This window comes from Eublepharis macularius, chromosome 12 (genome assembly GCF_028583425.1).
Source record: "Eublepharis macularius isolate TG4126 chromosome 12, MPM_Emac_v1.0, whole genome shotgun sequence".
Classification (NCBI taxonomy): Eukaryota; Metazoa; Chordata; class Lepidosauria; order Squamata; family Eublepharidae; genus Eublepharis; species Eublepharis macularius.
This window is the reverse complement of record NC_072801.1, coordinates 36,991,550-37,016,090: the sequence shown is the minus strand read 5'-3', so window position 1 is coordinate 37,016,090 and position 24,541 is coordinate 36,991,550. Positions and strand designations below refer to the sequence as shown.

Sequence of the window (24,541 nt, the reverse complement as noted above, 5' to 3'; positions counted from 1 at the left end):
AACATGAGTTGAGTCAACGGAAGGGTAGGGGATGGACACTTCAGAGGACCTCAAGACTTCAGTACAAAGAGGACAGTACGCCTTATTCTTCCTCCTCCTCTTCCTTCTCTCCCCTGCAGCCTGTAGAGAGAAGCCATCAGCAGCCTCCTCTGCCTCCCCTTTAAAAGCCTTCCAACCTGTGCACACCTCTGACTGCTCACAAGGGCGTCTCCTATGGAGAAAGGTCCGGAACAGTTCCCCCTCCCAGCTCTGCCCCTTTGGGCCCTCCTGGGACAATGCCAGTCAGCTGACCAGGCAGTGGCATCCCCGTAAAAGGGAAGTGGCTCCACACGGCTTCCTGAATGGGCAAAAATCTTCCCGGCTCTCTCAGGGAAGTTCAGGACTTCCTTCCCTCACCTGCCCCAAACACAATGGGAATATCACATGCCCTGAATTTTATGGCTGAAGGGATCCAGGAGACTGATGGACTGTGGGAAAACCAACTCAGTCATTGGTGGGTGGAGAGTGGCATGGAGATGTACCAGTTAGAACATAAAGCAGTCAAGGAAGAGCTGAGAGTCCAGTGATGGAATGACTGGACTGCTGTACACTACAGGAAGAGTTCCGAAATTGCTGGAAGTGAGTAGGCTAAACCATTTACGTCAGGGTGGGGCGGGACTGCCCCAGGAGACAAAAGAAGAAAACCAAAGGAAATGCAGATCAGGTTCAAGCTTGTTCGAGCTACTCATTACTTTTCCCTACATCTCTGCTTTGGTCACCTTCTTGAGTACTGATGAAGCCCTAGAACCTAGTGTTATTTTGTTTTATTAAAGATCTTACAAACCACTTCATTTCAAAAGGCCTTCAAATCAAAGTAAAACTGATGTAAGAATGACTTAAAAATGAAGAAACGTAAACCCAGCAGAACTGCAACACATTTTGATAATACTACTGCAGAACCACTCTTCTTTCCCGGAAGCCTTGGCAGAGAAAAAGGTCTTCTCCTGGTGCCAATCATGAATATCAGGTGGGGCACCTTACAAAGCTATCCGGGGAAGATATTCCATAAACAGGGCACTGTCGCCAGAAAGGTTCTCTCTGGTCATAACCCACCTGTCTTATCAAAGGCCTCTGATGCAGATCTTAAGCAGCAGGCAGGTTCACAGGGCCAGCTTTCTGTCCAAGCCACCCAAGTGACTGCTTGTGGGGCACGGCGCAATGAAAAGGGTGTCAATGTACCACAGGGGCTCTGCTACCTGCCAGCCAGGTAGCACTTTGTAAGAACTGTATATGCATCTTGCATTTGCACTTTATGTAAGATTTATTGCATTGTTTATTTTGTACTGGATTGAGTTGGAAGTAGTGATTACATCATACATTGAAATTGCTTATTTGCACGGTGCACTTTAAATACCTTAATTCTTATCACAGGAGTTTTGTGTTCTTATCAAACCTGCCAACCATCAGCAATATGAGAGACTGTGCCAACAATGGCTGCAAGGCAACCTGCTGTGGCCAGCAGAGATACCAGATCAGGAGGGGGTGGGTATACCTTGCTCAGAGCAACAGAACACCATGAACCAGCCTTGTAGGTTCATGCAGCATAACCCCAGTCCCAGCTTGTTTAGGCTCTGCAAAACAGCACCTTGAACTGAGCCAGTAACCATCTTTTGGTTAAGAGTGAAATATGTTCAAATCAGTGCACCCTACTTAGTAAACTATCTGCCACCTTCTGAAGTTCCCAGCCAAATTAAGAGGACAGCCCCACTCATAATGCATCACAGTAAGCTCACGGGAACAGATGCATAGTATATATACAATGTAAGCTACCAAGCTTGGTGTATGCCAGGAACTAAAGAGTCCTCCTGAAACCAGCTCCCTCTCTGCCTCTGGCCAGCCAGACCTAGCTTGTTACCTTCTGAGCAGGGTTTGCTGCATTTCTCACACTTCTGAACGGTGCCCACGGTTACTTCCTGGCTGTTCTTCGGACACACCAAAGTGCAGGAGCCAACCTCTGCGGTCAAGTAGTTATCTGTAGTAAGGAGTGGGAAGCAAGTGAGGGGATCCGACTCAGGATATTCTGAACATCGCATACGGGAGATGCACAGAGCCAGAAACCAAGATGCATACGAACACTTAGCGTATGACATTAGAGAAGAAAGAGTCAGTTCAAGAGAATCTGCCACAGCTCTTCCACTGCTCTCGAGTTTTTCATCTATTGCATTTTTATTCCACTGATCCTTCAAGGACCTCATCACCCTGTGAGGTAAGCTAGGCTGAGGGAATATGACTGGCCCAAGGTCACCCAGCAAGCTTCTGTGGCAGAGCGGGGATTCAAACTTGGGTCTCCCAGATCCTAGTCCAGCACTCTAACCACTACACACCACTGGCTTTCCAAAAAGCACGACAGTGAAAACCTAAACAGAGTTTCAGCCTTCCAAGTCCATAGACATCAAAGAGTTCAGAAGCAAGTAATCCTGCTTAGGATAGCACAGCTAGCTTTATAGACTTTGGGACAAGACTCAGGTTCACCAAAGGCCTTCCAAGACATAAAAGAAATCCTATGACATGCTGGGAACTACAATTGGTCGCAGCTTGCGGGGCATGGCACAATGAAAAGGGTGTCAATGTACCACAGGGGCTCTGCTACCTGCCAACCATCAGCAATATGAGAGACTGACATCCCCTCCTATGCCTGTGCCACATGCACACGTGTGCTGTCATCATATGCAGGGCTCAATGTGGGGGCTTAAACGATTTTTCTGCACTGAAGCATTTTTGATGTAAAAATTGTCCCTATCTCCAGTGGTTCCAAGTGGCCTTTACTAAGTCTGTACCTCAGAGCTCAATCAACTGTTTAGAAAAAGTTTAGCTGCATGTCTGAACAATTGTCCCTGCACATGAAAATCTACCTGGTCAAGATGAATAATAAGCCAAATTCCTTCTCCTTGGCCAGCTAGCTTCCTATATGCAAGAAGGATTTGACACTGGGAAGCATTCAAACTGGTGATGTTCCCTCTCATCTTCCTATGATAGAAGATAAAAGATAGAAAGTAGCTTTCCTATGTTTGAGGCAATGGTAAAATTTGAACCCAAAACAGTTAAATTTGTAGCTCAGTCTCTTAAGTTCACAAAAAGACAAGCGGTGCAGAGAGTGGTTAGGAGAAAAATTCCCAGTGTCATAATACTAAGACTTGGGGTTAGCCTGTGGGAGGGGAAAATCACCTTGCTCTTGCAAAACCTTTACGGCCTTAAATTTTTGAGATGGGTGGCTGGATAGAGGCCAACCAACAGACAAACCCCCAACAAGTTACATCCGTTCACAAAAATATCACTGCAGCCGAGTCTGAAACGCTGAAGGCTGCTTTAGACCGAAAGTAAATCATAGCTTACTTTTCAGCAAAAGGACTCAGCCAAAAGCTGGGGATTGAATACATTCATGAAGAACAGGTCTAGTAGCAATGGCAGTCAACTCGTGAATGTCTATGGGTCTATGGGCTCATGAAGGACTATGGGCTTTTGCAATGCTGATGCCGGGTCACATAACTGAATGCTCCTCAAAATCAGAAACAATAACCTGCAGGCAGAAACCGGGCATGTCAGGACAACCCTTACCATCCAATTCCTAATGCAGACTGTGGGGGTCCAACTCAGGCACAGGTTTACTGCCATAGGAATTAAGTCAAAGGCAGTCAACATCCTGGGGATTTTTCAGCCCTCAAATCCACTTCCCTATCCCCATCGTATACATACACAATCGCAGAGACTTACAAGGACATTCGGTGACACACGTGGCTCCAAAGGTATAGCGCCCATTCGGATTGGGTACGGACTCATAGTTGTCCTGAATGTAGTGGAAGAAGAGAGGGCAGTGCAGTTCACAGATCCCACTATGGTTGAAGTGTAGGCAGGCCTGCAGGCACAGAAAGTGAAGTGGCAGTTTTGAAAAACAAAAAGGAAAAACTCACTTTGGGTGCTTCAATACTAGAAGCAGTGTGTGCAAATAAGGTAACATTCTGGAAAAGCAGCCTGATTAGATTTAACCTTGGGACCCCCTCAAAAGTTAACATGTTCCTTGGGGTAATGAGCTGTGGGCAAGATCTAGTAGTAAAGTGGCAGACCCTGTGTGGATGATGAAAGCAGCAGAACAGACACAGATGAGAACTTTTGGGGGAAGGGAGTCTTCCAGAAATATCATAAATTAACTAAAAGAGAAACTCAAAAATGCCCTGATGAGGTCAGAAAATGCTCCAGAAGTGAAGAAATGTCAAATGCATCAGAGTTAGTTAAAAAGAAGAAGCCGGAGAGGGGAAATCACCCTACAAAAGATCCAAAGTGTTATACAGCAATGACAACACTCTAAAGCGCTATACAAATATTAGATATTATTTTTATTCTGCCAGGATCCACTGGTCAGCTGCTAGGTTTCACCCTAGATCTGCCTCAGACGTGGTGGGGCATTTCTTGGCTGTGCTTTCTGGCACTCATCAAGAGGGGGTGCAGAGTTAGTATTTTTGCAATCAAAACTTGGCAACACTTTTGATAAATGAGAAACAGACAGTGTAGCAATTAGAGGGCCGTGGAGGGCACACACTCACCAAGCAATCGGAGTGCTTGGGTCCTGTGCAGCCTGCCGCACATTGCTCATGGCAACAGTCTGTGGGGAGATGCCCCTTGCACCTTGGACAGCTGCTGGCGCAGATTTTGCTGGTCACTGGCAATTGCAAAACAGAAAATGGAGACATAAGCCTAGGTTCCGACTTGGTACACACAGAAGGGTTTCCTTTCCCTGAACTCCTGCAAGAAGAGAGGAGCTGCCTCCTAAGTGCCAAACAGCCCCACATTGGGATCCAGGAGCAGCAGCTGCTACAAAGATGAGGAAATCACATCAAGCCCTTAAGGAAAGATGCTCCAGTTCTCTCTCAAAAAAAGCGCAATATCCCCTCTATATTTGAGCACACCCTCCTGGCAGAAGGTGTGGAGTGTGAGCCTTCTGTACTCCTCTAAGCTTCCTCAGCACTGTGAAGGTGAAAAGAAGCAGGGTTGTGCTCTGCTCCCTGCAGGCACCAGATCTCTACAGCTGGGACTCACTTGTTTGGCAGCTTTGTTTTGATTCACCCCAGCAGTGGCCATTGAGGCAGATGCTTCTGCAGTCAGGGCCTGGAGGGAGAGAAAACAGAGATTCCCTTACAGCCGGTATTCACCACTGAGAGGCGGCTCTTTGCAAAAAACAGAGGAACGAGAACAGACGTGGAGATAACCGTGGCCAAGGATGCTCTAAAGAGTGGGCAGCATGGCTGCATGTATGCCACTATTCAATCAGAGCACAGGAAAAGGGCAGGAGGTGGCAGTGAGTGCTAAATTCTGCTTCTAGTCCAAAGGGCTGTGAAGCCACGCTTGTAGGGGTGCAGAAGCCACAGGGGCGACCGAACAAGGGCCTAACCGCACATTATGTTATTTCTTGCAGATATCCCCAGTCAGGCTGAAGGTTACATTCTGAAGTCCTGTGCTTCCCAGGCATGTACAGACCCACTGGGACTGTGGCGCACAGAGGGGATTTAGACCTCCCCCCCCCGCCCAAATATTGTTTTCGTGACCTGAAATTTGCACCACTGGAGCCTGTACATGTACTAACGGGCTACGTAGTATATTTTTCCAGCAGAGCAAATAGGACCCTGCAGAGCCATTTCAGGTCACGAAAATGGCGCTTGGACAAAAAGTCTAAGCCCCTTCTCCCTGTGCACCACAGTCTCAATCTGAATTCATCCCACATGTGCCTGTAAAGTGTGGAACTTCGGAACATGCCTCTCCACTCCACTCAGAATGTCCCTGGAGGAAGCATAACATACAGTTAAGCCCTCTGACTTCCAGAAGTTATCCGGCACAAAACATGCCTACATCACTGGCATTTCTACATCACTGGCACCCAAAGTGCCACCAGTGCCTTCGTTCTTTGAATGGAGATCTAGCCCTGCATGCTCATATCTTGAGGGCTGCCTGCCCCTGCTATAGGCCATGCCCTGCCTAGGCATTGTCCTGCTCTCCAGGACAAGCAAGAGCAAAAAAGTTGTGCCAGATAAGCAAACATGGGTCAATTTCCATAATTTAAACAGGTAGCAGAATCCAGCATTTGGCGGGGGGGGGGGGTACAGAATCATAAATGGTTGGAGTGGGGGCATAGAGGGGATGGTACAGATTATTCGCAGCTCTGATGCAAAACTTTGAATTGTGCTCATAAGGAAGAAATAGAAATACTGCAACCCAAGAATCTGGGACTTTATTTTAATGCCATCCCCACTTTTATTTTCATCACACATACCCAGCCCAGAATACTTACACATCCGACGGCGACGGGTACTGATCAGTGTGTGGTTGTGCCAATAATTGTGTTTGTGGAAGATGTCGTTCCAGTCAATGGTCTCCTGGAAGCACAGTTGTGGATTTTCATCAACAATTACTCCTCCTTTCAGAATCTCTGCAAAGAGAGGAAGCAACAAGAAACTGGACAGACGCACAAGCAAATAACGTTTTAGTGGCATAATCTGTTTCCAAAGCTCAGGAAGCTCTTCGCTGAGCTAAAATAATCATGGCATTTATACAATGCTTAAAACACTTTAAAATCCTATATAAATTCATGCGCATCACCTTGTTGTAACCCTAACAACAGCCCTGTACAGTTGGTCAGATATATCATCTTTCCCAAATTGCACATGGTGGAGGAAGCTCACAGAGCTAGCATGGTTAGAGTGTCAGACCAGGATCTGGGAGACTCAGGGTTCAAACCCCCGCTCTGCCATGGAAGCCCAGCGGGTGACTTTTCACCAGTCAGTTTCTTTCTCAGCCTACTCTTCTTCACAAGGTTGTTGTAAGGCTGTAATGGAAAAGGGAGGTATACTGGCCTGAGCTCTTTGAAGGAAGGGTGGGATAAAAATGTACTAACGAAATAATAAGCCTGAGGCAGAGAGCTAGTGGTTTAGCATCAAGCCACCCAGTGAATTCCTCGCCAAGGTGGGACTTGAAACAACAATTTCCTGGCTCACAGACTATTCTCCTTACCCTGGAGCTACAGCAGCTAAACAGAAGGGCCCTCTTCCCACAAACAGACGTGGTGTTACCCATTCTTTTCCTACTGACCATCTAAGCTCCCCTCTGGGGCTCCTCCTAACCTAGAAGGTGGAGACATTACAAAAAACTTTGGCCGTGCATACGGTATACGAGTGTAATAACAGCGTGCAGGAGACAGAAAGACAAACGTGATTTTACAACTGCGACTCAATGAAACGCATGATCTCATTAACTCTGTTTATGTTTGATTTGCTTGTTTTGAACTGTTGCTTAGGAAAGAAACCTATGAGATCAGCATGAACACACGAAGCTGCCTTATACTGAATGACTCTTGCTCTCTCAGCATCAATGCTGCGTGTCTGCAGGATCTCAGGTGGAGGTCTTTTTTATCACTTACTACCTGCTCCTTTTAACTGGAGATGCTGGGGATTGACCCTGGGACCTTTCGCAGGCCAGGCAGATGCTCTACCAGAGCTATAGTCCTTGAGAACATTCCTTGGAAACTTATGAGGAGTTCCTCAATCTCAATAACGGCAGACAGGTTTCCCTGCAAGACCACTTGCCCATCACTATTAGACTTTTTTATGGGCACTGGATAGCTCTGTGATGTACTAAACATCTTTCTCCTACACTGTGGCTCAAAAGCAGAAAAACCATAGTTCCTTAGTAGCAGGTGCCAGTGTTAATCCTACTGACTTGACTACAACCAATGAGAGACTGCTTTAAGGCTTGGGGAAGGGTTTTGGTTGCAGGTTGTAGGAATGAGCATAGTTAGGAACACTTGAGTAACTTGGTTTCCAGTTTGATTTGGGAAATCCATCAACCTTTGCTTGATCTGCCTGCTGGCCCAGTTCCCAGCAGGAAAACAAACCCACAAAATACGTAGCACAACACAATGGGCTGGGCCAGCCACGATTGATGGTGCATGCTGGAAACGTGGGCGTACAAGAGCAGTGACACCATTTCTATGGTGTTTAATATTAACTACATATTTATAATGTTTTTTTATTGCCAGCATACATCTGAGCATGCAGGGTTGTCTCTCTTCACCGTTGTTCAAACTTAGGGCACAACGCACTCTTCCTCCAGCAGCAGCCATGTCAAAGTGGGAACTACTTGCTTATCAAAAGCCCCACCTAGCAATGGCCTTGCCCACTTTCCTGAAACAGGGGGTGGGTGCCACACTGGGGAACAGTTCTCAGAAGAACCACAGGTGGCTCCAGAGCCACAGAGTGAATATCACCGACCTATGGGCTGCGATCCTCAGATGGGTCATAGATTCCCGCCTGTTAGGTCATGACTGCCTACTGGGAGGGGGGGGGGCGCTGCTTTTTGGAAGGACCTGCTCTTAGTGCCCATGACTTCAATGGAGTTAGCATGGCATAACTCTGTTTAGGATTATACTGCAAACATCATTAAATTTCCCAAAGAAGCAGCAGCATCAAACAAACTGTAATGGGGTGGGGGTAAGTGGGGTTAAAACGGCCCAGGAAAGAGCTGAGCCGAGTGGCCCTTGCAACACTGGTGACCCTCCAAAGGCCATTCGGCTTGATCTTGTGCCATAGAGATGACAATGACTGGCACAGACTCACCCATCACCTCCTTCCGCACCACCCTCGTCCAGATCCAAGCTAAGTGGAAGGATCCCAATATACAGAAAAGTAAGGAGCAGAGTTAAATATGGGCCTTCACTTCCTCCTCCTCTTTACTCTGTTCCAATTGATGCCTATACTTTTCAAAAAAGTTCGAGCTGAGCAGACCCTTCAACTTTGCCATCACCGCAGGAGATCAGCTTTCTCCTGGCCACTAGCAGCCCTCCGGGCAACAGTTCAGTGGGAACTATTCTGGCAAGTTAAGGGCAAATCCACCTCAAGTAGCAGACAATCTTGCATCTTCCCAAGGCCTGGGAAAATACAAAGGTCAGCTCAATAGAGCAGGCACCAACTAGGCAGGAATGGAGAAAGGAAGGGGTCCACAGAAGGCTCCCCTATGACAAATGCTATGGTGTCACCATATATGTGGACTGTAGTTTATTCTGCAGGTTTGATTTAGGAAGTAACATTTGCAGTAGGGTCCTGAAATCAAAAGTCTCTAGAACAGTGATGCTCACTCAATGGCTCGGGAGCCACCTGTGGCTCTTCTGAGCACCAGTATGACACCTGCCCCATGCTTCAGGAAAGTGGGCAAGGTAAGGCTGTTGCAAGTAGAAATCTTAGGACGGCCAGAGGTTCTAACCACTCCATTTCCTGCAATGCTGGAGATCAACTCGTAGGGAACTTTTAAGATAGGGAAGCATGTGTGTATTTTTTTTATACATCTAGCCTAATAAAGAGTTCCAAAGAACTTGAAAGCTTGCACACTGTTTTGTGTTCTTAGTTTGATTTGCAAGCCTTTCTCCATGACTAGCTAGCATCCAACAATGATGGGGAGAGGCATGCTCAGAAGGACTCTGATAATTGAAAAGACAATAGTTAAAATTTTAATATGGTATGGTCAAGGTATTTTTTCTGTTGGTACGTGCCAGTACACAATACCGGCACCTCTTGTGGCTGGGGCTTGGGCCCCAAAGGCAGCAAACATTGTGAGTACCAGCACCTCTTTTTTTTTAAAGCAAAAAAGCACTGAAAATGGTTATATCTTAGATTATTGTGCACATGTGTATTTGGTGCAGTGGCGCACAAGGGCATACAATAATCATGTGGCTCTAGTGGCTGATGGTAATTGTGCACGTAACCATCCACAAGCCGCAGGCCGAGTACGAATGCAGCAGTGCCTTCCTAGCTAGACAATGTTCCTTCATGATCACCTTCTCCCACTTACTGTGTGGCTAGCAACCCAGCCTCAACACTCGCTCGCCGAGGGTATTTTGTTTCATTTTTGTTTTAAAAGAAAATGCTCCTCCTTCCAGACCTGTCAACTTCAACATGCCCAACTCCTGCAGTCCTACATTCTCGCTGGGTTCGGCATTTTCAAGGACAGCCAGAGCATATTTTTCCTCATATAACTGTGTCCCTCGAATGATGAGGAGGCTGTTTAGCTGCAAGTGACGCACGTGGTTCTTTGCAATCAGCACATACCCCTGGACCTCTCGGATGTCCTGAGAGAAACAAAAAGAGAGGGGGGAATCAACAGCAAGAAACTGGATGTTCAAGACACAGAAAGTAGGGCCAGTTTACTGCTCTCAAGTAGCCACGTGAGGTGGCACAAATGAGAAGCATGGCAACATGCAACTGACAGGTGTCCTTTTCATACATTAGAGAGTACACCGTGTCAGACATAATACAATCACTCATGAGTCATGGGTTCTCCTCAGTTCCTGCACATGCAGTGCCCAATTAGGATTGGAACTGCAGTGGATGGGGAGAAGGGGATTTGGCCTTCCCTTCACTGCCATTTACCCAACCTGAAACTCTCACATCCTAGGGAATAGGATTGTAGTGTGAGACATGTTCCTATTGGTTTAAGAAAGGAAACATGAGGTTGAAGGCTAACAGCTTGCCCAGAGCCACTGAATCAGATCAAGGCTAGGCATGCACCCAAATGCAGATTTCACTGGCCCTGAGCAGCTAATGATTCTGATTTTCTTGCCAGCTCCGCTGTTTTATCACATCCCATAAGACAGGCAGGGCTTCCTGCCTAGTACAGTCAAGGCCTGCCAATGTAACCCTACCCATGAAACTAGAGTGGATGTCTGAGGAAATGGTGGCAGCCACAGGAGACAATACAGGGCACTACTTAGTGGGCACGGCTGCCATGAGAGATGTTATCTAATTCCCTTGTGGGCAGAAATGAAGTGGGAAGCTGCTATGGTGCAATCTGACTGCCCAGAACCTGCTGCTTTTTGCAACCTCTGAGCATCTCCTTTCCCTCTCTAAACTTTACACAGAAAAGGGAGGGATAACCACAAATCGGAACCTGCACCCACTTTCTCCATTTTCCTTCCTCCCCGCCCTCATTATCATAAAATAAAGGTAGGCTTTGACAGCATGCAATGCACGCACGCACTTCTCACATGACACCCACCATAAGAAAGGAGGTGTCCGCATCAGCTGGCAGATAGGTGATCTCCAAGTTGCCTTGAACAACGCGGCAGTTCTCGTAGAGTCGTCGGAGTGTGGCATAATGGTTTACTGGGCTGGAAGGTTGCTGCAGCTTCATGTCTGTCCCTGTGCATACTGTGAAGGAGAGCAAATGTCAGTGAAGCTGAGCTCAAAGGGAATGCTAGCTGCTGAATCCCACACCTCCCCCAAAACAACATTATCTGAATCAGAAAGCCTAGGGTGGGGACAGGTCTCTTTACTTCCTTTTCTTCAGTACTGCCATAAGCTTCTTGATATGGGCTCTCTGTTGGATTTAAATAGGTATGGGGTTAAAATTGGGACTTCCAAATATAAGGTAGATATTCCATACCTACACCACTAGTCCGTATACGTATTCAGGGCTATGGGCACTGCTCTTGCCAGAATAAATTACACAAGTTAACCATATATATTCTTTTCAGAAGCTACAGGTAGGAAGTGGGGTTCTATCAAATGGCAGGTAGATATTCAACCAGTGACATTCCTCTCTTCATGTATCTGAAGAAGGTAGCTTTGACTCTCAAAAGCTTATACCCTAAAAATCTTGTTGGTTTTTAAGGTAGCATTGGACTCAAATCCTGCTGTTCTACTACAGACCAACACGGCCAACCTACCTGAAACTATCCTCTAATCACTGAAATTATTTAAGATTATATTGTTTCTTAACCACTTCTCACATGTCAATCTCTGTGCCAGGGAAAGCTATTTCAAAAATGTGTGTCTATTCAATCGGTGAAAGATGATCATTTCATGTTTGAATGGAACTGAATTGATTTACTATAATCAAAGACCAGAACTAAAACACATACAGCACCGGAAATGTTTACATAAAAAGCCGTTGCATTTTTATTTTTATTTTTATTTTTAACAGCCAGCAATCTAGAACACAACTCCTGCTTGGAGTTTAGAACCCATCCAATCCAAGCAGGTGCTTTTCTCATCCCTTTTAGACCCCTCCCCCCCCCACTTCTACTGGCACTTCTCCTACATATGGCCCATTGCTTTGACAGAATCTTTCCCCCGATTTTGGACACCAAATACGAGGGAGAAGTATCACTTGCTGCAGGAAATACCACAAGCTCCTTTTAACTCCACGGCCAAGTGCAATAGTTTCCTACAGACTTCCTGCATTACCCCAATGATTTCCGGCCATTCGGCAGCCTCCACAAAGAAATTGCAGATCCTTGGCCTGATCCGTGAAATGCTGTGGGTTTAGGAAATTTGAAGCTGATGAGGCACATGCACTGATCGAATGAACAGATACTGGATAACGGTATTAGCATTTTATGATGTGCTTTGCTTTTGAACAAACAGATTTGAAATTGAATTGGGGGGGGAATACCTCGCAGAATCCCATGCCAATTGAAACGAATAATGACAGATTGGGAAGATTCCTCATAAATAAGGCAAGGAAAGGTAAGCCATGATATTTAAAAAGGAATTTTTAAAGCAATTTAATTAAGAGTTTTTAAAAAGATGCAGCGATGCATTTCTGCACTACTGTTTTCATTAGAGTTTTATAATATGGTTCATAAATGAGTTAGTCTGTAACATCTGTAACAACATGTGGGTTACAGAACATGACAGATGCTAACACAGGGAAACCTAGATTTTATGAGGAGGCCACCCAGTTACCACAGTAACCTCAAGTCATCCTCCTCTCTCCTTCAGTAGCATCCAAAATAAAACCTATGACATGTTACAATTTCATTACCTGGGCTACTCCTAACAAAGTAGAGTGGGTGAAACTCGCAGAACAAGGACATCCCACCACACATGTTGTATGGATGAAGATTGCCAAATGGGTAAGGGTAGGGTTCCCAGGTGCCCACCAGTGGCTGGCAAACTCCCACAGATTTGCCCCCTCATCCACCGATCGTCCAGCAATTAGAGGGAGGGGGCAAGCTTCCAGAAGTTGCCAGCCACCAGTAGGCACTTCCAGAACGCGCGCCCTGCACACGCTCCCAACCAGTGCAGCAACACCACTTCCAGAATTGATGTTGTCGCACCTGCTGCAGGAGCATTTCCGGGCTTCGTTTGGGGCCAATTTGGGCCAGAGTGTGGAAGTGCTCTCACAGCTGGCAGGATGACATCACTTCCAGAAGTGACATCATCATGCCGGCTCCGGAGCATACATGAGCACAAAGATCAACACGCTGCCGGCACGAGGTAAGTGCTGGGTCCCCAACCCTCCTGGCGGGAGGATAGAGGGACCTGGCAACCCTAAGTAAGGGGGATATGTGTGGTGGCTTCTCTCAGCTGCAGCAAGGCCCTACTTCTAGTTCTGGGCCGAACTCATCCTTTTATGAGACTCTTGTGCAGATATATTAGGAGCCATCTCGTAAATTCCTTTTGCTAAAGAGCACAAACATTCAAAAACATTTTGAGGAGGCATCATTTTCCTCTTGCTCAGTTGCCTACAAACCTCAGGCCAATCTTTGGGATGTCAACAATCTTGGTTGAGGTGATCTGTGCACAGGTCCAAATGTAGCAAAAGTGTTTCCATACCTTCTCAAGGCACATAGGCAAAGTCTGCTTCTAAAAAGGGGCAAGAAAATGCACCCCCCCCCCACACACACACACACCATGGCACTAGCAGCAAGTGAGGAAGGAACGGGTAAGAACCTCATTCACCCTCCCACATTCTCATACAACTTGTTTGTGCTGCCACCTCCACCCCACTCCTTTTTCAGTGTCCTGTCTGTGCAAAAGCGCACACAACGGCAATTCTGCTGGGATCCCCTGTAGCCAGGACCCCTCCCCCTTCCCTACCAAGCTGTGCTGTACCACTATAATGTGGCTTGGCAGGGAAAATAAAAATGTCCTTTAAAGGGCTGGCTGGAGGCAGGGAGGTGGATAGTGATCCAAGTAAGAGGTGCATAAATTCGGCATTGCACTATACTGCAGGATCTCCCTGCTTTTCATGGGGGAGGGGGGAACTCCTGTGTGGAAGGAACCAAAGAGAAACTTCCAGTGCTAATTAGTTTCATCTGGATTAGTGGGCAGTTATCAGAGGCAGCCTTACCATGAGGGAAGGTGAGGTGCTCGCTTCAGGCAACAGGTGGGTATCCCTCAGGGGAACACCAGAACTGAGCCACCGAGCGCCATCCACCAGGTAGCTCCCCTGAACATGAAGACCCGTGGATCTAGTCCACTGACACAAAATGAAGCTGTGTTTTTTAGTGGGACTTGTGCGAGAGAAATTCTTGGCTGATATCGCTGCAGGTTCTTAGTGTAATCGAAGCAGGCACCAAAAGTCTTGGGCCTGAGCTATTTAATAATCTAGGACATTTTTACCCCATCCTTCCTCTAAAATACTCAAGGCAGCATACATGGTTCTGTCTTCTCAATTTTGTCCCCACAGCCACCTTGTGAAGTAAATAAGGCTGTGTGAGTGTATGAGAGAGAGACAGAGAGATGGCTTCATAGCAATGTGGTGATTTGAACAGTCCATCATTCTAACCACTGCACACACTGGCCCTAGAAATTGTTCTAGATTAGTAGTATGTCCGGAGACCTCACATTTTCCTCCTCCCCCCGCCTCGAGATCAGCAGCTAAAGCCCTTATGAGGTTATGAAGCAAAGCTTTCTTCTCTGCCCACATACTGTACTGCTTGCATCATCAACTACAGTTTTCTTGTTTTCTAATTTCTTATCTATTGCCTGCTTTATTATTGTATGACTTACTTTAAAACCAATTTCAAGTTTTTAATAAAAAATTTAAGCAAGCAATCCTGGAAAAGTTGAAAAATGAAACCCAGAAATGTTATGCATCAGAAGTGATTTTCTCCATGTGGGAAAACTCTCTCCGGGGCTCAAGATAAAGAAAGGCGTGTCACAGCCCTGCTATCAGCCATCCCTTAACCAGGGATCAAATCCTGGTCCATAAAGTATACAAAACATGCACTCTGCACCTTACTCCAGTACTTCCAGGAATAATACTTTACCTAAGAAATAACAGACCAATTATAAACTGTGGGGCAGGTGAGGTACAAGCTTGTTTGTCTGGTTGGGATGGGTCCTTTTCTCCCCCTTGTTTACTCCTTTCTTCCCACGCAAAGCCTTTTACGCAATCCTCTTTCCTGCACGGGCAAGCACCCAGCAGAGAAGCATAACCGGTCCCAGCAGACAGGCAATGGAACTCCCTGGGCCCATTAGCAACCAAGGGACCATTCCCACAGACACGGCCCGCCTCCTGATCTGATAAAAGTTCAGTCGGCGGGAAACTGAGACATCACAGTTGGCAGGCAAAAGGGCAGTTCAAGTCGTTTCCAACGTTCAGGTGGAGTGAAGCAATCAGCGGGGTGTGGGACTAATAACTAGGTCAAAAACAAACAAGAGTACAGCAGCCAGACTTAGATTTACAATACACATATAGCAGCTGAAATAAATATCTGAAAGGGTGTCTGACACACACTCAAATGATTGGGCTACCCAAAGGATCCTCTTCATACCTGTTTTTGTTTTAAAATAATTCTTTTTTTTTTTACTTTTGGGGGAAAGTCCAGAGATAGCCTTTTTTAAAAAAAAAAAATGTATATCCACACATGCATTGGATATGCCTTTTTTGGAATTTCAGCCCCTCCCTCTGAAGTGGGGGATGGATCCATCTTGACTCTACTACACATGAAAATAAAGGCACGCACATGAACACTAAAGGAACCTGCTAATGTCAAGTTAGGCAGCCAGTAAGGTTCAGTCTGAGCCCTTAAAACACATTACTATACTTAGGAAAAAATGCCCCCCTCAATACATCATTCATTTTGCGTTCCAATTGGTGTAAGACTTGTTACTGCAGAGTAAATTAATAAATATATATTATTAGATAGAGCCACTATCAATGAGCAAGGGGGAGGACAGTGAAAGGGTCATCTCAGTAATTCTTACCATGAGAACTGAACTTTCACAAGCACAACACTGCACCTATTATGGTAACCATCTACGTATAACCAAAAAAGAGGACACAATTTATTTATAATTTATTTACTTCATTTATACCCCAACTTCCTCCCCAATGGGAACCCAAAGAGACTTACATTGCTCTCGCCTGTTCCATTTTTTCCTCACAACAACCCTGTGAGGTGTGTTAGGCTGAGAGTATGACCGGTCCAAGAGCACAGAGCAAGCTTCTGGGGCACAGCAGGCACGCAAACCTGGGTTTCCCAGATTCTACTCTGACGGCCAAGCTACAAGTGACGAATGACACAGGTTGGACACTAGTCAGCTTCCCTCAAGTTTTGATGGGAAATGTAGGCATCCTGGTCTTGCAGCTTGGCTGCTGTCTAATGGACTTTTCAACTGTCACTTGTCCAACATTCCGCCAAGCTGCCTACATTTCCCATCAAAACTTGAGGGAAGCTGACAAGTGTCCAACCTGTGTCATTCGTCACTTGTAGCTTGGCCCCAACACTCTAATCGCTACACCACACTGGCTTCTTCCAAGGGCAGGTAGTTAAAGTACTCTAATCTCCACTACCACTTTAGTCAATTTTAATGGACCTTTCAGAGGATAGGCCTCAAAGAAGAGATCTGTCCTCTGAAAAAGTGGGTATCTAACCACCCTGGTTAATTTGTAAAAAACTAGAGGGCAATAAAACGGTAGTTAGAGGTACTCAACTGTAAGCCATAAAGCTAAATAGAACCCCCCAGCCAAGGGCAATAAACCTGGATTACCTGCCTGCCTGGTTTTACAGGGACTGTCAACACCCTCTGTTTGGCAGCTCTCAAGCTGAAGAGGCTTTTGACAGAGCCTCAAACAGAAAGACTTTTAAAAGCTCATATTGCTTCTACCCTAAAAGTGGGCTACTTGCTTTATCTACAGAAGAATGCTTGTAAGCAATATTTGCCTGAGACTCAACTGGCCTTCGGTTGGGAGCTGACCTTAGAGCAAGGAATGTCCTAGATTCTTTCTCCGGGTAACTAATGCAATGCGCCCTTTCTATAAATAAAACAACTACTTTTACATTCATCCAACTGCAGAATTTGAGTTTTCCAGCTGTAATACTTTAGCATACTAAATATGCCCTCTACAATAGCCTTGGAAGGTAGTCTAACATAATCAATTATTATTATGAATAATAATAAATAGCAGCAGCCAAAAGGGAGACAAGGCTAGGAAAATAATGGCTTGCAGAAGGCCACAATGCCTTTCTGTTTTCAATATGAATCAAGGTCTTCTCTCCTTCCTCTCCTCGTTTTAGCCATTACATGCAAGCAAACAGACTGGATCACTGATCTTCAATTGCTGGGTTACAACCATACCTAAGTGAAGCTGTACCAACACATCACCATTTTCCAGTCAATTTTTAAGAGGTGTGGAGGAGAGAGTGCATACTCAGGAGGCAAAAGGGGGCAGAACTCTTACTGTTACTCATTGTACAGAAGAGGGAATTTTCAGCTGCTGCAACTTTTTAATTTTTTTATTTTTATTTATGTTACCTATAGGCCACATTTCTCACTGAGACTCAAGGCGGGTTACACATTATGAGTCAAAAAGATCAATGGCTCAGACATTCAATAACAATACAATAAGGTATGGACTGCAGAAATCTGAATGCAAACAGAAATCTGAATACAGAGCTGAAACAATAATGAAACAAAGCATAAGCAATTAGACATGGCATATTAAATGATGCAGAAGTTACCCAGTAGGTACACAGCAGTATAGGCTACTGTCCCTGTCCCTTTACCAAAGCATCTCTCTGAACCATCCCCTTACAACACTGCCCTATTGCCTGTGTAAAAAAGCCCTCCTGAATAATTCAGTTTTGCATCATTTGCAGAAGGCCAGGAGAGTGGGAGCCCTTCTAACCTCATCAGGCAGGCTATTCCATAATACATGTGCCACAACAGAGAATGCACATGTATGGTCAGCTGTTGATTTTGCCCAGATGCAGGGTGGCACCTGCAGATGGCTCTGTTCGGATGAACAAAGCTACCATGGCAGAACATAGGGAGAGAGGTGCTTCTGCAGATAAGAGGGACCAAGGCCACAAAGGGTTCTGTGTGTGATAGCATAGCCATTCTTCTATACAAAGCTGCACCTGCCAAAATTATCTAGCTAATAAATGTCCAGGAATCTTGGCCCTCCGAGCGTCTCATTCCTTGATGGGGAATGGGCAGAGATGGACATGCACTGTGAAAACAAAGAATGGGTTGTACAAGTTGGGGTCCTGGTTCGAAGTCTCTATTCAGAACCAGGCAGGGAAGACAGCACTTTTTGGGCTTCTGTGAGGAATGCCTGCACTGACAGAGGCTGCTCAGCCTTTCTTGCTACAGCCTCACTGGATGTTATTAGGCCACCCCCAGGCGACTGGTGAGGTTTGAAGACAGAACTGCTTTTTCAAGCTAGGCATGTTTTAGAAAGGAAAAGTGGCTCTCTGAAGAAATGCTGGTGGAGCCAACACACCCCACCTCTGAAGCAAGAGCAACAGTCCCAATTCTTCCTGCCCGGCTTCCACGGGAACATCTAGATGTATAGGCACAGCACTTGAAGAGAGAGGAGTTGCTAAGCAGACGCAGAGCAGGTACTTCCTAACACAAGCTTGAGGCCCTTTGCTCAGCTCCCTCCCTGAAACAGATTGAACTGGGAAGCATGATTTGGAAAATGGGGTGCTATTCCAGATGCAGAGGTTGGATGTGGCAACTCACCAAAGAGGGGAAAGGTACTGTATAGGTAATATATGTATCTGGCAGGAGAAAACTAAGAACAATAGCAAATGAAACTTGGCTCTCACGTCTGTGGCATGCAAAATTCCAGTCCAATACAAAACCTAGCAGAGCAGAGCCTTGTAGCGGCTATAGAAGAAAGCTAGCCCAATCACTCTTGGGCCAAAGAGTACACCCCTCACAAGTTTAAAAATAGCTAAAACCTACTCTCAAGACTCTTACAATGGGTACCAGGAGTAATTTAGAGCAACCACAAGTTTTGGGAAATGACATAGTTTCCAGACAGAGGTTCGATGTTTAATGGATCAAGGCACCAATAGAACAGATGTCAAACACAACACAAATCCATTTCGAAATAAAGAAGAAAGCCAGAAAGAACTGTTTGCTGTGGGGCCCATCATTACTAGTGAATAGGGTGTGGCATCACCAAAGCAGCAACATCAGGCTGCCCACGGACAAAATGGGGCAAAATCAGGCTATCTACATACTCAGGGGAATTTCCAGCTATGCAGAAAAGTATGACTTTGGCTAGTGCTTCCAAATGCTGATTCTCTCCTCTCCATCACATCCAGGCTGTAGTGCTTTGCAAACATGGCTGCAGAGGACCAAGCTGCTGCATTACAGATGTCACGTATGGACACTCTACTCATCAGTGCTGCGGATGAAGCCTGGATCTCGTAGAATGTGCCTTCGCCTCTAAAGGGCAACGTAAGTGTGCTGTTGTGCAGCATGTTTTGATAGTTAGTGTTACCCATGTCACTATGGATTGAGCTGTAGCTGCCTTCCCTTTTCTAAGGCCAGCATAGCAAATAAGAAGCTGTTTGTCTTTTCTAAATGTAGTTGTGCAATCTAAATAGAACAAAATAGCTTTAGACATATCAATTGTATGTAATGCTCTGAGTTAGATGAAGGTGTTGGGGAAAATACTGGTAGTATCAAGTCTTGAGACAAATGGAATCAGTCCACTACCTTAGGTCTAAATTTAAGACAAGGTCTCAGAAACACTTTGCTTTGATGTACCTGTTGTACCTTCAAAAAAGGAGGGCCGGAGCTTAGAGCTCCTAGCTCACTCACCCTTCGATGACGCAATCGCTAAAAGAAAGGAAACTTTAAGAGATAAGTGTTGTAAAGCAAAGCTTGCCAGTTGTTTGAAAGCTGGAAGCATAAGTCTGGCTAGCACTAACTGCAAGGACCATTGAGGAACTATTTCTTTGACTGGTGGGAACAGGTTCTGTAAACCCCTCAGAAATGTTTTTAAGATGCTATGTGAAAAACGTCTTTCCATCTAGGATGGAAGGCTGAAATGGCAGCTAAATAAACTTTGATGAGTTAGAAAGGCCCTCATCCTTGAGAGTTAGTAAAAAATTCTAGTATGTCTGATAGTTGGGAATCAAAAGGATGTAATCCTTTCTGTCTGGCCCAAGCGCCAAACCTTTCCCATTTGAACACGGAAGACTTTCTAGTATTTTCTCTTCTGAAGTTCAGGACTACTTCTGCTACTCTGTCAGAAAGTGTTCATGTCCCATTATGTGCCAAGCTGTCAGTCTCAGTCTGGGTAGATTGTGATACCATAACCCGTTGTCGCGGAGGTCTGGTTCCGACCTGAAATGAAATAGTGAGCCCTTGGATAGATGCATCATGTGTTAGAACCAAGGTTGCCTGGGCCAGTAAGGTGTTATCGTAATTATATTTGGTTTGTCCCTCAGTATTTTGCTGACTGTTCTGGCAAAATTTTGGTGCTTTCCGGTTCCCTTCTTTCACAAATAGGTCTATGTTTGGGTAACCCCAATCCCTGAACACCTGTTCCAGATATGTATTTTTCAGGGACCACTTGTGATTCTCCATGTTTAACCTGCATAATTTGTCTGCTACTACATCTGAAGCGCCTGGAATATGTACAGCCTGTAGAGCAATGTGAGAGCCAAGCTACAAGTGACGCCTGACACAGGTTAGACACTTGTCAGCTTCCCTCAAGTTTTGATGGGAAATGTAGGCGTCCTGGTTTTACAGCTTGGCTCTCCATTACAGCTGCAAGACCAGGATGCCTACATTTCCCATCAAAACTTGAGGGAAGCTGACAAGTGTCCAACCTGTGTCAGGCGTCACTTATAGCTTGGCTCTGACTTAACCACCACCTTGGGTATTGTATACCCTTTTGTCTTGTTTCTGCATTTCAAAGTCATGGACAGATAGGAACCACAATTGCAGCTTACGCATATGTAATCTAGCCATAGGTGTAACCACTGTAGTAGCACCCATGATCCCCAGAAGGGTCTGGATGGGTAAAGGTGACTGGAACCTATAGCGGGTGAATTGTCTCACTATATTCTTCATCAGGTTTGCTCTTTCTTGAGGTAAAAAGCCTCTATTTTGTACGCTATCTAACATATCCCCTATAAATTGTGCCCTTCTAGAGGGTCCAAGCGCAGTTAATTACCAAACCTAGGTGTTCTCAAGTGTTAATCACCAAGCATACATGACGTTCCAGCATTTCAGCTGACGAGGCTGTGATCAGCCAATCGTTGAGATAGGGGTAAATTGAACATCCTTGTTTCCTCAAGTTGGCCACTAATACTGCCATAGATTTTGTAAATACCCTAGGTGCTGTGGATAGACCAAAGGGTAATACCTGGTACTGAAATATGTTGCCGTTGCAGATGAACCTCCGAAATTTTCTATGAATGGGGTGGACAGAGATGTGGAAGTACACGTCTCTTAAGTCTAAGACTACGAACCAAGAGTTAAATGGAAGCAGTTGTAACACCATGTTAAATGTTACCATTGTAAATTTCCAGGAATGTATATATTTGTTCAAACTCCTAAGGTCTAATATAGATCTGACACCACCGTCTTTCTTATCCACCAGGAACATTAGCAAGTAAAATCCCCCAAGGGCTTGCTGGTAGGGACTCTTTCTATTGCCCCTTTCTTTTGTAATTCTGTCAATTCTGTTAGTAATTTGTCTGAATGGACATTTAGGGAAAAATCAGGAAGATAACTGGAAAACTCAATTTTATAACCAACTTCAACAACTTTTAACACCCAGGCTGTATAGTATTTAGTTAGCCTGTTTCCAAACGTTACAGGCTGTTCTACTCCTAGTCAAAACTGTTTCTGCTGGCCTTGGGACTCTTTACCCAATGGGGCCTGTTACCCTTGACGGGCTCTATTAGCAGATCATCTGCGTGAGTATTGCCCTTGCTGGGATTGGTGTTGTCTGTACTGTGAATAGTGAGGATACGCTTGTTATGGTTGATATCGGTAATGCTTGTTTTTATATGGTTGTTGTAGGCGGTACTGGTACCATTGTACAGGCTGATGCTTTGGAGGAATTACTCCATATGAACAGGCCATCTGTCTATCTTTCTTTTTCTGCGAGAGATAGTCATCCGTCTTAGAGGAAAACAATGTCTATCCTTCAAACGACAGATCCTCAATTTTGGCCCTCATCTCAAGCAGTAGCGTTGTAGCATGTAGCATGTAGCATTCTGAGTACTATTGACGATGCGAATGTTCTGGCCAGTGTGTCAACTGTATTTCACCCTGCACTGATCTGTTGTTTTGATAATTTGAGGGCTTCCTCCAAAATCACCTTGGCCAAGGTTTTCTGGTCAACAGGTAGTTTTTCCATGAAGGCCGACATGCGGTTCCATAAAAAGACCTGGTAGGCCCCCATGATGGCCATATAATTTGCCATTTTGATGGTAAGTATAACTTTCTTCCCAAAGTGTTCAGCTTTCTACTCTCGTCAGCCAGGGCAGTATGTGAGCCCTGCACTGCCACTGTCTTGTTTGCATTTCTTCAGTCACTGATGATGATGGTAGACAGTGACGAAACAGAAAAGAGCAAACGTCATCCCTTGTCTTATAAAGCTCTTATGATTTCTTGGTAGTAGCATGGACTGAAGCTGGTTTCTTGCAGATGGAACTGATGAGGTCCACAAAGCCTTCAATTACCAGGAAGGCTACATTAGTTGTATTCTCGGAGCAGAGATACTGTAGGACCTTGTCCTTGGGCTTTGGTTCCACTGCCGATATCTCAATATCCTAAAAGCGTGCCATCCTGATAATTTGTTCTGAGTATAGACAGTAAAATTGTCCCATTCCCATCACAACCTCATCCGGCGAGAAATCAGATAAGGGGCCTGAGCTCCTTTCTTGGTCTGGTTCTGATGCTTGGTAAGAGAAAGATGATCTTGAAATTTTGTACTGCATCTTTACGCCCCTTGGTTGGTCAAAGCTGTCTAAGGCTGATGCCATGGAGTGAGAGCCATAAGGTTTGCCCAATTCAACGCCATATTTAACTGGCAGCATATGTTGCTGATGTTGCCAGTCCTGGCATATGTGGAAGCAGAAGGGTTGTTTTTCTTCATGGCCCTTTGTCCAAGGCAGTTATGTACAACTCACTACTTCCAACCACTTCTCAGGAGACCTAGAGTGGAAAGATGGTGTTCAAGGTTTGTCCATTATGATGGTGTCGAATTTTTCAGTATGTCTCTCCTTGTGCTTTGTCTTCTTGGTCTTTCTCGGGGGTTCCAGGAAATCGGTGGGGGGGGCACCTGACTTACACCCTCTGGTGTTGCCCTCAACTGGCTCACAGTCCTCAGTTCTGAGTTCTTCAGTTCCATGGCTGTCATATCCGAAATCTTTGGATCTAAAGGTTGAGTCGCAGTCGGATCCGAACGCCTCTTCTTCCATTTTGTTGTTGGCACCAAGGTCGGTTCCGATCTTTTTTTTTTTTTTTGAAAAATTATTATTGGGTTAGAATCCATTATTTCCACATTTACATTCAATTTTCCCCAATTTTTTCATCTCTAACCCCCTCCCTTTCCCCCCCTTTTTGTTGACTTCCAACAGCTTTCCAACCCTTTGTCCCCTTTCCCTTTTATTAGCTTCCTCTATCTAAAACAAATATATATTCTCCATTATTCTAAGCAGTACATCCTTAACTATTTTTATGCCCAAACTGTAAGTCTTTGTTTCCATCTTAGATAAACAATTTACCCCAATTTTTCAATTTCAGATATTTCTATATATCATAAACCATATAGATCATACATTCGTTTATATCAAACAATTTGACTTATTCTCTCTATATATTACTCATTCTATCTTTTTATAATAGTTCTATATATCTCTCCTCACGTAGTCAATCAATTTGACCCATCTATATCTTCAGACATTCAGTTTGGTACAAAACTTATCAGAAAAAAAGAAAATATTGTTAGTTAATCGCTCCTTATATTTAGTCCTTATAATTAATTATTTTCTCTATGTTCTGTTTGTTAACCTATATATATCTATATATATGTCAATCTATTAATCTGACTGCTTATTAATTCACATTTATCTCTTCTCCCCCCGGTAAAGTCTCCCCCCTCTACTTCAATACTTCAGTAGTTCTCAAACTGCCACAGTTTTCCTCCCACCTCCCATTTCTTCTCCAGGTATTGTTTCAGCTTCTCCCAGTCTGTGTTGAACTGCCCTGAGTCCAGATCTCTCAGTTTTCTTGTCATCTTGTCCATTTCAGCCATATACAGCAATTTGTAAGTCCAATCTTCAATAGTTGGCACTTCTTGTACTTTCCATTTTTGCGCATACAAAAGTCTAGCTGCTGCTGTCATATAAAATATCAACGTCCTGTGTTGGGCTGGAATTCCCTCCATTCCCAAGTTCAGTAGCAGGAGTTCTGGGTTCTTATTAATTTGAAATTGTAAAATTTCACTCATTTCTCTTATTATTTCCCCCCAG

General features: G+C 44.9%; 1 protein-coding gene across 1 annotated transcript in view; it reads right to left on the bottom strand.

Moving 5' to 3' along the window:
- The window catches only part of ERBB2 (erb-b2 receptor tyrosine kinase 2), a 58,028-nt gene that overhangs the window by 16,345 nt on the left and 17,142 nt on the right, over positions 1–24,541 (bottom strand). The window contains exons 2-8 of the mRNA XM_054995245.1: positions 11,068–11,219; positions 9,955–10,141; positions 6,317–6,454; positions 5,071–5,139; positions 4,578–4,693; positions 3,751–3,892; positions 1,895–2,011 (exon numbers count right to left, since the gene is read on the bottom strand). Coding sequence (XP_054851220.1) covers positions 1,895–2,011; positions 3,751–3,892; positions 4,578–4,693; positions 5,071–5,139; positions 6,317–6,454; positions 9,955–10,141; positions 11,068–11,219 — 921 coding nt within the window. The remainder of the gene's footprint in view (positions 1–1,894; positions 2,012–3,750; positions 3,893–4,577; positions 4,694–5,070; positions 5,140–6,316; positions 6,455–9,954; positions 10,142–11,067; positions 11,220–24,541) is intronic.